General features: G+C 27.9%; 2 protein-coding genes across 4 annotated transcripts in view; one reads left to right on the forward strand and one right to left on the reverse strand.

The window, feature by feature from the left end:
• Positions 1-13485, reverse strand: part of LOC107164544 (dual 3',5'-cyclic-AMP and -GMP phosphodiesterase 11A-like) — a 92296-nt gene extending 78811 nt beyond the window's left edge. For 2 of the 3 annotated variants that reach the window (XM_015512403.2, XM_089225959.1), the window contains exon 1: positions 13334-13485. The gene's annotated coding sequence lies outside the window, so the exon portion shown is untranslated. Of the gene's footprint in view, positions 1-7939; positions 8022-13333 lie in introns of all 3 variants that reach the window. The other variant, XM_089225958.1, reaches the window with a different exon arrangement.
• Positions 5522-6128, forward strand: LOC149056152 (uncharacterized). Its single transcript, XM_089227027.1, has 2 exons — positions 5522-5526; positions 5624-6128. Exons 1-2 carry the CDS (start codon positions 5522-5524, stop codon positions 6126-6128), a joined length of 510 nt encoding a protein of 169 aa, XP_089083153.1.
• Positions 13486-13949: the final 464 nt, after the last annotated feature.

A 13949-nucleotide genomic window follows, 5' to 3' on the forward strand; every position in this document is an offset into this window, starting at 1 on the left:
ATACTTATAGCTTCAGCGGTTCCGGCTAGGTGATTTTTTCATTTTTACCCCTTTTATCACTTTTAATCCCGGTAGCGGTAGAATTTTGAAAAATCATTTCTTAGTGGGTGTTCAAATCATAAAACAAAAATACTGTTCGAATTTCATAGTTATAGCTACAGTGGTTTCGGCTATGCGGTTTTTTCTATTTTAACGATTTTCAACCCTTAAACCCCCTTTAGAGGTAAAATTTCACAAAATAAAGTTTATAGGCAATGTTTTTTATGGTATAGAGTATGTATACTTAATTTCAAAAAAATCAGAACAAAAAAGGTTTTCAATTTTTACCACTTTACCCTTTTTACCACCTTAGGAATTAAATTTTCTTTAAAAAAAAATCATTTCTTAGCGGATGCCTACGTCATAATAGCTATTTGTATGCCAAATTTCAGCCCGATCCATCTCCAATGATTTGAGCTGTGCGTCGGTAGATCAGTCAATCAGCTTGTGGTTTAATATAATATACAGACAGAAGATAAACGTCAGTATGATATTTTGTTTTACATATAAAGAAAACATTATTCTTGAACGGGTTAAAATGTGTTATCATACATTTAGTAACCTCTCCCTTAAAAAATCCCGATGACCATAAAATACTTTTATTTTTTTTAATATGGCTATATTTGATGGTTCATCAAAAGGAAAAAGGTATTTTTCGGTGATACTCGTTTGCGCAGAGTACTCAATTTTTTACCTGTAAACCTGAAAAATGACTACTCGTTTGCGTACAGTTATTAAATTAGACTTATATTGTTACGTGTGAACAAATTTCGAAAAGATACTCGTAATTGATTAACTAGTGTGTGGTTCTAAAGAAGCATTACATTAAAATTAATAAAATAGTAAATACAAACATAACAAATTCAATTAACAAAAAAATACATTTTTAATCACGCCAGTTGTAAACAGACAGTCCTAATCCTGTAAAAGTGAGAAGGAAAATGTTTGAAAACAATCTTAAACATTATTTTTGTTAAGGGTTTTAGTAGAATTTTGATATACTTTATGTACGCAAACGAGTCCTACGTTTTGGGTCATTTATCACAGGTATTAAAAACTCGTGTGCGCAATCGAGTTATACATTTGTACGCACACGAGTCGCAAAAAAGGATAAATGTGCGCAAACGGGTATCGCCCGTATTTTTAGTACCTACAGTAGATCGTTTTTGAAAAAAATTGACCCACCTACATTTATATCAAAATAATATAAATAACAAACGTAGTTTGGTACAGAACTTTTGGGTGATAATTTTTTTAACACATGGTACTGATTTACGAATAACAAAGTAAACAAACATGCTAAGTGCATCTAGACAAAAGTTTATAATGAAATTCATGGTAGTATAAAGGTTAAATAGAGGCAGTAGTCATTGCATAGTTTGACCCGACAGCAAAGCTCCTACCCTATCTACCACCCATAATCATTCATTATCGCACAGACTTGTACTACGTGTCTACACTGGAAACAAATCACAGAGCTCGTAAATTTACATTGTACACCCTCGAAACAACTGTTTAAACGCGTGTTAGCCATCCAATTAGTTGTCGACAAGAGTTTCAAAAATAGAGTATTGTTCCGGTTGTTTTTAAATCGTTGAAACGCGTACCCATTTCACTAAACACTCGCCGTAGACAACTTTACATATTATACAAAACAATAAGAGTGAACAATCCATAAAATAACAAACAAAGCTCAGAAATACGATTATATAGTATATTTGTATATATATAGTTATTCATTATCGTTCTTTATCAATCCGTTGGTTTGAAGAAGCTATACGTCAATGAGTTGTGGCAACAGCAAATTGGGAAACGCATTAGGTCGATAGAATATGGCGGTATTTGGTGACATCCATAGTCATGATGGTGTGTACGGTATGTATATAATAGATTCTTACTTAATGCTCCAGGTGCAATATCGATTCGAATTATAATCCTAAAAACAGTCAAGCCGGAGGTAGTCGACGTCGAAAAATAGAAATAGCCCACTGCCGTTCACTGCTCGTCACGATATTGCGGTAAATTATTATGATATAACCATAATATATAACATCGTGGTCTGTACCTAGATTCGGATAGGTTACGAAGGTCGGTGATGGGGTTTAGAAGGGTTCCGATCTGTGACATTGACGGTATAACATCTATTTTATGCGAGATAAAGTAGAAAAATCGCACGATCCGACCGTAGTAAACCGACATAGTCTATATGTTATAAAACTCGTGCACCGCGCATATGCGTCCATCAAGACCACAGTCCATCATCCCTTTCTCCCATAGGCACCACGTGCTATGTACGGGTCCATACCCACACAAACCAAAGTGATGGATCTATTTTTTTTTTCATGAGGGGAAAAGGAATGATGCAAAGTTGACCTACAACCGTGTGGATGTGCGCGAAACTATACCTTGACCAGTACACGACGACGACGACGACTTCGACCCGATCCCAAAAACAGTTTTAATAGTATGCATATATAATATAATATTATTATATACGTTGTTTTGTGTAGATGTGGCTATAATGACAAATAACAATGAAATCCTGTACTGTCTCGAAATAATACTCAAACGTACACCCACATCAAATATTATATACTTTATAAAATAAAATGTAGGTATTATACAATTTATATGCACGGTCATGATCGATGGTCACCATAACGAATGTGGCCAATTTATTTGGCTCAGTGTCGTCGTTTTGGATTTTAAGAACAGAACAAAACGTTTTGCATTCGTTTTTTTCTCAAAAGGTTTTGACAGATAACCACTCTCATCAAAGGGAATATTTTTTGATAACGTTGTCCAAGCAATACGTCATACCTCAGTCACGTTTAGTAATACATGACCATCCTGTGGGGTCATTTTCAAAAAACTGGATATGTCATAAGACATATGAAATCATATGCAAAATGTTTACCCATACATTAGGTAAACAGAACACTGAACAACAATATTATTGTGTACGGGGCTTATTTAAATGAGTCGTTATTACACAGGCAAAGTGTGCAGTACAATATGCTTGCTGCAGACGAATAATATATTATAATTATTACAACAAACTAACTTTACATAAAACTGCTATATTATTATATTATTATAACGTTGAAACTAATTCGATTCACCGTCCATGACTAACTGCGTGTGCTTATGGGACATTTTTTTTATCCATTCAGCAAAAAATTAGTTCGTTAGAGAGGTGAAACGTGTATTATTAATAGGTCATACATTTCTCTGTCTTATATTTCGGGCGCATTTTATTATTGAGTTCAATGTCAAGATATTCCTAATTTTAGAAGGGATCTATCTTTAAAGTATTATAAAAATATGGGTCGAACAAAAATAAATCAGCTTTTATTCACATATATTTTTTTTATTATTTAACATTTCATAAACTAAACATATTTATTTTTGAAACAAAAAACATTATTCGCACTTCAAATATTTTATCTTATCTCCTTTCGAGATTTCTATTTGATTATCTGAATCAATAACAATCAAATCAAATCTAATAAAGTTTAAAGTTGTAAGTATAAATTAATATAATTTAAAACAAACCGACGAAAAAAACACAACCACCAGTTCACCAATATATTATTATTTAAATATGAAAATATATCGATCTATGTTTCTGTTTATTTACCAAATTATTATAAAATTTAATAAACTAAAGTAATTTCATATAATTAGCATTTTTTTTAAAATTATTTTTAATACTTTTTTTGGTAGTTACAATTTGATTGATTAATTTCGTTATAATTTCTTATTATTATTTTATTCTTATCTATTAATTATTTTACACCTTGCATACCTTGTACATTCTGTGACTAACGTTTTAAAATGGTTTTATAAATTACCTACTACCGTTCATAAAATATTATTAAACTTAAATAATATGTTTAAACACATCGGATACTAAGAGTAATTCGAGAAAAATTACTTTATTTTTTCGTATTACTCATTAAATTCGATGTGTGACAATTCTATTATAACCTTGACTTTTTTAGGTACCTCATTTTAGCATTTTCTCTTATCTATCAACTTACGATCAAACAAAGGTCAGTTAGGTCATAAAATAAAACCTAACAGAAATCGCATTTAATGTAAGTGCACTCCATTAAAAACATAAAAACAATTGCACGAAAAACTGAAGGACAAGTAAAATATTAGAAAAAGTTTATTTTAATAATGAATCTTAGCGAAACTCAGAGTATTAAGAAGACCATGTATGGATCAATTACTTAGATTTTCGTGGTCAAAATTCTCGAAAGTGGTTCACATAGGTCATTATATAATATACTGGATAGGAGGAAACGTAGTTCCTTCCGCCCACGTGTTGCAGTATAAACGGGGAAAAAAGATACTATAATATAATCACTTTATAATATTATATGGTTACGTACATTATAGATTATAGTAAGCATTGTGTTTATTTCAAATTTTATGAAGATCGAATTTATTTTAAGACACTCATTAACTCGAGGGTTGCAGTTAAAAATAACCGCAACCATTGTATATGCTGACTGTGAGATTATTGAGCATACAAATATTACCAATTAAATCGGTTTTTAATATTATTTATTTCATAACTTGAAAGAACACAGCAATCGCCAATCAGTAATCACATACTTTTATAAAAGTTGTAATTTGAATTACAAGCATATGTTTATTGATACCCACAAATTGATATTATACGCAACTTCAACAAATTATAAATGTTTTACCACCTTAGAATCGTCCTAGTAGGAGAAACTTGTAAATAATGTACGAAGGTGACTGATATGCGTCTAACCTCGGCACAACGGCGCCGTCCTGGCAAATCCTTGGGGTACAAGTGACGTAAACTGGAAGTGATGATGCTCACAAATGTATGTTAGAATTTTACACTCATTTTATTGGGTTTTTGTCACTTGTCGCATTGCATAACAATTTTCTGTGAAAACAGTTTGATTGAGAATTAAATGGTGATGACCGCCTATTGAATAGGCCCTATTCGTTATACTAACCAATATGGAAATAATTATCGTGTACCCGATTGCGAGTATACCAAATACAACATAATATTTCCCATTCATCTATATATACATCCTTAAGGAATCATATACTGTGAACAGAGAGCCTCTAAAATATTAATACACCAATGCCTCAAAATTCTAATTTCAACACTGGCTGATCGACACTTTTACGAGTCTTAATAGTACAATTATTATAACTACGATTAATTAGTAATCAAAATAACACATTAATATCGAACCTATATAATCTCTGAGTAATTAAAATTAAACATTTTTAAATATTATCACATAAAATAGTCTATATATTAGAAATGTTATAATATCATATAAATTTGTATAGTATATACCTAAAACAACGATGTTAACATTGCATTTTCTTCCTATAGTACCATAATTCCATTCTACAACAAATAATAATTCAATATTGATTTATTTATTTCTTAATTCATGTACGACATCTTTATAACATAATGAAGTATTTTAATACTAAAAAATATTTAACATAGATAAAAAATCATATCGATATTTGATGTCAAACGAAGTTAATTTATAAAAACACTGGAACACTACAGGGTACCTGGACACAACAACATACCTGGTAACGAAATTGCAGACGAAATAGCCAAAAGAGCAACGAAAGAACCAACTGATTTCTGGAATATAACAACACATTTAGATACAAAACTCCATATAAACACTAACCTTGACCAAATCTGCCTTCAAGAATGGAGATCAGTACGAAACAACAAGCTAAGAAAAATAAAATCATCCACCCTCCTTTGGTTGCCTAACACATCACTCCCGCGTAGACATCAAATCGTACTCAACAGATTACGAATTGGCCACACACGTTACACTCATGAACATCTAATGAGCAAAAAAGAACAACCTATATGCACCTCATGCAACACCGTGACTACTGTCAAACACCTTCTAACAGAATGCCTCCTCAGAAAAGATGCCAGAGAAAAACTCATGCTCCCCAACAACCTATGTGATATACTAGCACCAAACACGGAAAGAACATCTTCACTCCTAGAACTTCTCAAAGAAACGAACCTTCTACAAAAAATATAACTATATATTTATTGATATAATATTATTTATCTTATATACTTTTCTTCTTTATACTCTAGTATCATTATGTAAATATAATTAAACTGTAACATGTATCTTAAACGCCAATAACCCTGGTAGTTGAGGCGTATTTCTAAATAAAAAAAAAAAAAAAAAAAAACTGGAACACTACACACTATCTACTTTTAATTACAGATATAGTTTTAAATCTATTGAGTTTGCTTTGGTATTTTAGAAAAACTATAGTTTAATTTGATAGGTATAGTCTTGTTTTATCTCTGTATGTGTTTCTACATGCATTTTTCAGATAAATCGAACAATCTTTCATAACTTTAATAAATGAGAATAGTATTGTTTAAAATCAGTTCAGCATTATATTTACAATGCATCAAAATTATTTGAAAAAAACATTTATCTTTCTCTCATAGCATAATTAGGATTTGTGGGTTTTTCGTGTATATCTTATACATCGTATTTGACTAGTTGATTGGGAGGACTTCTTTACAGTTGGTCACCCGATATACCCAGATAATGAAAAGTTAAACTAGATAAAAACCCGATTTGACATTCATTGGAATAATATAAGGAATAAATTATAAAATGGTTTCCATTATAACAACATATTGTAACAAATTAGAACAGCCTCAACAAATATAATGATAAATATTTATCCTAATATCAACATTTTTTATTTGAAAAAGACATTTAACTCAGAAAAAACATAAATACCATGAACGGTAAACTTATAATAATTGTAAAGATTTTTAAAGACAAAACAATACCATTTTTATCTTCTAACTAAAATGAGTGATAAATTCCAAGGTTCACTAATTAATCCTATAAGGTTGTCAAGTCACAAGTGAACGTGACCAAGCTTTAATATGAAAACCGACTATGGTAAAACACTAATATTATATTATAATTATCTAACTAATTCTTAAATATGATTATAACATGTAAAAACATTTTCTGTAAAACAACGTATTTGTTTCTGAATACATACATAAGAATACAATTTAGGTCAAATTAATACATCAATACCATGATTCGAGATATCAATGATTAAAATTTAGCTATTAATCATTGCATTAAAATATAATTTATTATATAATTTCCTCCTTATATTTTTAAATAATAAACAAAGATCAAGGATAAAATGTATAGTAAAAAAAAGTAGAACATTCTTAACCAAAAGTCCAAAACCAATCTTAAGAATAGTATTTCAAATTTTTAAATCGCCTCAATCGTAAACTAAGAAAATAAATGAAAAATTTTCCCAAGTTGATGTCAAAATTGATTAAATTTCTAACAAAATCCCTATAATCTTATAAGCTGTATAATCTAAAATATGACTTTAAGTTCAAATATTTAAATTTAATTTTACATAATTATTTATAATGTGTTGAAAATTTTACTTTCAAAACATTTTAGTATAGTGTATTAATTGCAGTTTCCAGGATGTCCATGAAATCATAAAATTTATAAAATACATAGAATATTATCAGGTTGGTATAGCCTAAATTTAAATATTAACTGAAATTTTTTGTTTTACTGGTATACATCTGTCGTGGTTTAGATATTTATTTAAAAATAAACTACTATTCAAATTTAATAAAATAAAATTAACATAACTAAATATTCATTGTCTTTTCGAAATGCGATTAGTCATATTCATACTTAGAAAACAAAAATTATAGGACCTAGCTATTCCTAATATACATAGTTACTGTATTATGAATGAATACATTACTACTATTTTAAGAAATTCAATGGTAATAAAACACCTATTTAATTCAAACATAATAAAATACCTTAAGTATGGAGATAGAATATCTTATGAAAACTCAATTATTCTTAGTGAAAGTGTCATTTCATTTTTCTATAATGGTTAATCTAAATAACAAAAGAAAAATTAAATTATGAAAATTAGTATGATAGAAAATATTAATGATGATACGTTTCTTAAAAGGATCATAATTATCAAAATGTAAAATGTATCAAACGTTATTAAAAAAAATGCATTACTTTTACCCGAAAATTTTAAATTATTCACATTATTGCATAAAAATAAAAAAACTAGTATGTGTTTACTTAAAAAAAACAAATACGTTAGCAATATGGATGCCTATTTACTATTTAGATTACTTTTCCTGCATCTGATCATTTATTAATTTACTACCTTTCATTTGATTTATTTAAAAATTTAAGAAATCTGTTTTAATCTGTCAAAAATGAGAGCAAGTTAATGGGCATACAAAATTAAGCTTAATTTATTTCTGAGTGGAATCGACTGGTGCTTAAGAAAAAGAAAAAAAACTATTTTTCTTAATTGAAGAACTCATGGCGTCGCAAAATATATATACATATATTATGTAATATAAAAAATAAATGATATAAACCGTCAAGACACTGACAAAAATCCCATTATCCAAAAGTTATTTTTCATTCAAACGAGTGGCCATATTTTACGCATGATTTTTTTTTCATTCCTCAGACACTTTTATTCCTATTACCACAGCAAAGGCGTCATATATATTGCAAACGTGCAGTTTCGTTCACACTACAATATTGGAGAGTCTATTTGGTGATAAATGTTGACATAAGACACGCTGGTGCGATTTTAATGACGTCCATGAGTACAAAAAAAAACCCCTTCACCAATATTTCTCGGACGAGTACACGTTGTCGGGTGGTAAATAAATAGTATAACTTATAATATGTCCATATAAGAAATCTTATGGTGTCCGAATTGGCTGTGCGTAATATCTGTATATATGTCTTGTGTATTTTTCAGTTAGACACCTTAGAAAAAAATTCAAACAGTCCAAAAAAAAAAAAAACGAATACACCTCCATCGTTTACAGAATATTATAATATATTGTATTGACATTCGACGGCAAACGAACGATTCTCATTTTTAAACAGGTATTATTGCAGACTGTCACAAAAGTTACTGAATTTCAAAAATATATAACATTCATTAGTTTTCTTTAAACAATATATAATATGATAGTGATTGTATTAGTTGCACCTTACAATTTATCGAATTATTACGTTTAAATTATGTATAGCACACAATTATAGCTATTGAACAATATAAATTGGATACATAATTATTAAGTACTTGATAGTAGTGATAGTAATTATATTATAATCAAAACAAAACCATTTAACTACGTTAATTATTAACGAATTTATATTACAAACAACTTTTATCGAAATCATTGTATGATTTATTGATTTTACTTTGTTTATAGTTAGTAATTACTCTGCATATGACAGACATGAACGATATGAATCAAGTTATCAAAATATTAAATAAATAAGTATGCATTTATGATTCTCTAGTTGTATACGGAAATTTAAGGTATTCTGTTCCAATGTTATAAACATATAACCACATGAACGATACTAATTTGCATGTTTGTGAATGATATTATAAGATTTTATATTTCAAAAATATACCCATTTACGTATTTGTATGTGTTATAATATTTGAAATGGTTAGAACAAACCTTTTTAATTAAATATTATAAGTAAAAATCATTTATTAGTTATTTTCAGGAGATAAGATATGTCTATGCCAATAATTATGATTGCAACAGCGTTAAATAATAATTTATAATATTTATCAAACATTAAAACACAAAGCGTGAAAAAACAATTTTCTTAGTAGAACATCATCTAATATGGTTTTATTTGAATAGACTTATTTCGTTGTTGAATAATATTAAGCTACCTTAAATTATTGGCAAATAAATTATTTTATTATTTATAGTGTATACATAGATGAAATATTTAGATATTATTATCACTATTTATTTTTAATAAACTCCATAATTATACGTAACATTCAAACAAATTTAACCGCTTTAACCTTAAGATATGTATAGTTATACTGTGTATTTTTATATACTAATAAATATATTTTATTTCAATTTTGATTTAATTATATTTCAAGATTATTACAAACAAATTTGCACATATATTTAGAGACAATTCTTAGTTAGCATCAAGGAATATTTACAAGAAAAAAAATTATTCTAGGAAAAAAAAATATATATGAAATGTATGTTTATCAAAAATACATGATAAGTTTAAATTGAAATCTCATTTCAATGTGATGAAACATTGAGGTACACACCAATAATGGTATGTTACCATTATAAATTAAGATTCTTAATCTGTAAAATAGATTATACAATATTAATTGAATTTGCTAAATAATAATAATTAAACATCTTATAGATTGAATAAACAGTTTAATAAGAAATATTTCAGATAATAATATGATAAACATTTATAGTTTCATGTTTTTCCAAACAATTTAAATATGTACTTTTTATACTTTTGAATTATAACTGAATACGTTTTTAAAATTAAAATTTATAATGATTAACCTCTCGTTTTTATATCTGTTTATTGATTTAGTACCAGAAAATAACTATCAACATTTCAATTTTTTTATTTTTCAACTGTAGTTACAGTGGAAAATTGTTTTTAACTTTATTTATAGAAGTTATTTATTATTATATAGAGGTAATCATAGTTTCCAATTAATTCATAATAATAGACTATTTTATAGTGTAAAATTTTTCACTGACGCATTGTACTTAAGCTAACGCTCTGGCTACAAGCTTGTCATTACAATTTTAAAAACATAAAACAACAGATATTATTTTATTATTGTTTAAATCTTTAAAATAAATGTAATGATTCTCATGATTCGTATCTCTAATTCATATTCAGTAACTCAAGTTATTTAAAAATAATTATCACACATATTATTCTAAAACTTAAAAAAAAATTGAAGTGACAAATGTTATAATATTATTGTTGTAAGCATAATTAATTATATAATTTTGCATTGATAATGGTACAATACTATAACATTATAACAATTTTCTACGACTTAAACATATAATAACAAAATAAATATTAATCAAATTGAATATTTTTGGAAATTATACAAATTAGTTCAAAACACATATAATTTGAACACATTATAATATGAACGAAAATTCAAAATTCGGATTTTCGAAATTTCTGAAATTTGGGAATAATGGAATTTTGAAAATTGATATTTTTTTTTATGAATAATTTAGTTTATTATTAAATATTGAATATATAAAAACATGTTGATATAACTTTTATTATAATAATTAACTTTTTTTGTTTATCTAACAAATATGTTCATCAATTACTATTAATAAAATGAAATTGAATATATTTTATTGGTACACAAATATTTTTGTATTATTTTTTATTCTTACTCCATTCCAATAAATATGAATTAGGTTTTTAAAAACCCCAAATTAATGATCATGTCATATAATACTATAATAGGTATTAAAACTTCAAGCTTGTGAAATAAGATTTTTTTTAGTACCATATATAATATACAATGCACTTAGTAGCTGTAACCATATCAACTGAATATTAGTTTAGACTGAATAACTAAAATGGCTTCGACTCTTGATGCAACCCAAATAATTTTAATTTCGTTTCGAGTTTATGCATTCAACATTAAGTAGCCTGAATTCAACATCATTTCTCAAGTTCAAAAAGCAATCGACAACTTTTATAATATGATATGTTTAGAAATAAAGAACTTAATAATGTTTTATAAAGTACCTACATACATAATACAAATGAATTGCTATAAATAGTTGAAGCAAACAGTTAATAATAATTTTAGAAAATTATGATTAAATAAAATCAGATAAGATACATATGTGGTTGATCATCTAAATAAATGATATATAACATTGATTTAAACATTTTATAAAGTTAAATTTCGATGAACTACTAAAAAAGTGGTGCTGGAATGGTTTTTTGATTAAATATCCAGAAACTGATCAAGCGCATTGAATTTAATCTCTCCAGATGTGCATACAATTTACATAATGTCGGAGAAATATCAAACGTTAAGAACATAAAATCGTAAATATTTATTTAAATCCACGTGTTATTATTTTTATTATTATTATCCTTAAGTTACTCTTTTAATAGTACCAAAGTCCAATAAACAATAAATATATAATATTTTAAAAACAATTTAATCGCTTTATCGAGTTTTTGATCCTCAAAACATAAAATAATTAATTTAAAAAAAATCATAATATGATTTTTGATTAACAGATCATAACACAGATACTTAATATCTGCAGGCCAAAAATTTTTTTTAAATAAATTTACAAGATCTGAAAATTGAATAATTACGAATATAGGTATTTCTTATAGATAATAAACTGTCAATTTTATTTGGTGATGTGTATAAAATTGGTTTTTGAATTGTTCATAGATATTTTGTCATTTAAGTGCAATTGTGCAAAGTCTGAAATAGTGAAATAGTTGTCCCTTAAAAATTGATTCATTTGTTTAAAAATTAACATTTTAGGTATACACCGTAAAATTATCGTGAAATATAAATGGCAAATAAATTACGATAATGTTCCCGCAACAACACAATAATATAATAGGTACATAATATTGTATTCGTCGCTATGTCGTTTAAACTCCAAAAAATATTACATTTCATCGTACGATTTATCGGGTAAAAAGAATAACGATAGTATTCTTCTCGATCGAATAAATTATTTAAAACAATAACAGACCATATAATACCTATACTTGATTATTATGCACACAAGCCAAAAAACACGTGCACAATATTCTTTTTGGACTTTAGAGGCTTTTCAATAACAAAATTATATAATACCATGGTCGAAATATTCGAAACACATTAACGGTGTTTGCCAAAGGTTCCCGATGCGGAATCAACTGCATATCGAACAGTTTGAGGTGATTATTTATTGTATTTCTATTACCTACGTAAATATTTATACAATAAAATTCTGTTTCGTGGATTTTTGTTTTACCATACGTGCACAAATAATAATCAAACTATATTATATAATTGTGTATTTTAGATCTAGTGAGTGCCTAATACCCTACATGATATTACGATTTAACAGTAACTGTTCCTATCATAGGCGTCTCTTATTGTCTAATACCAGTACGTTATAAAATGAAAAATCGATTAAAATCGATTGAAAAAAGTTATAAGCTCAACGCTTGAGTTAAATTATTTAATCCCAACCGCAATTATCTTCGTTATGACGCTATACTGATATAAATTAATAAAAAAAAACACACACACGCACTAAATTATAATACACAATATTGGAATGCTTATCAGTTACCTGCTGTAGTAACTTCCGCCTGTCTGGAACGTGAACTTAGAAAACGTGTGTGGCACCGCAGTTGGGTACGGTCTCAGCGGATAGCACGCACCGAAGAGCTGAACTTTAAGTAGCGTTCTGCCGACGGTTGCTGTGGGAACGACGTGCTTATGGGTCTTCATTACGCCAGGCGGCGGCAGCGGCAGTGCTGCCAGAGCGGTGCGCGGTGAATTGTCGAACCACCACCCGTGCCACATCGGTGTTGGACGATGAATTATTGTAAGCGGTTTAACAGCATATGTGTGTGTGTTTGTGCACTGTGTATATTCATAAACATATTAATAATTACTAATGTTATGTCTATGGTATTATCATAATATAATATATATATATATGTAATAATATTTATAATAATCATAGACTTATAGTATAAGGTCTATGATAATAATGCAATCGGCGCACTGGTTGCCATGGCACGAGTATATTCCGATCGCTTTTTTTCAGAGGCACATCCGATAGAAATAAAGTATATTATTGTGTAATATGGCTTATAATACGGCAGTTATATCGTAATGTAGTGCATGCGGGATAAGAGATACTTAAATATATATTGTTCCGTCCGAATACCATTCAACCT

The sequence above is a fragment of the Diuraphis noxia genome, unplaced genomic scaffold (genome assembly GCF_037042655.1).
Source record: "Diuraphis noxia isolate RWA-SAM2 unplaced genomic scaffold, SU_Dnox_SAM2 contig0004, whole genome shotgun sequence".
Taxonomy (NCBI): domain Eukaryota; kingdom Metazoa; phylum Arthropoda; class Insecta; order Hemiptera; family Aphididae; genus Diuraphis; species Diuraphis noxia.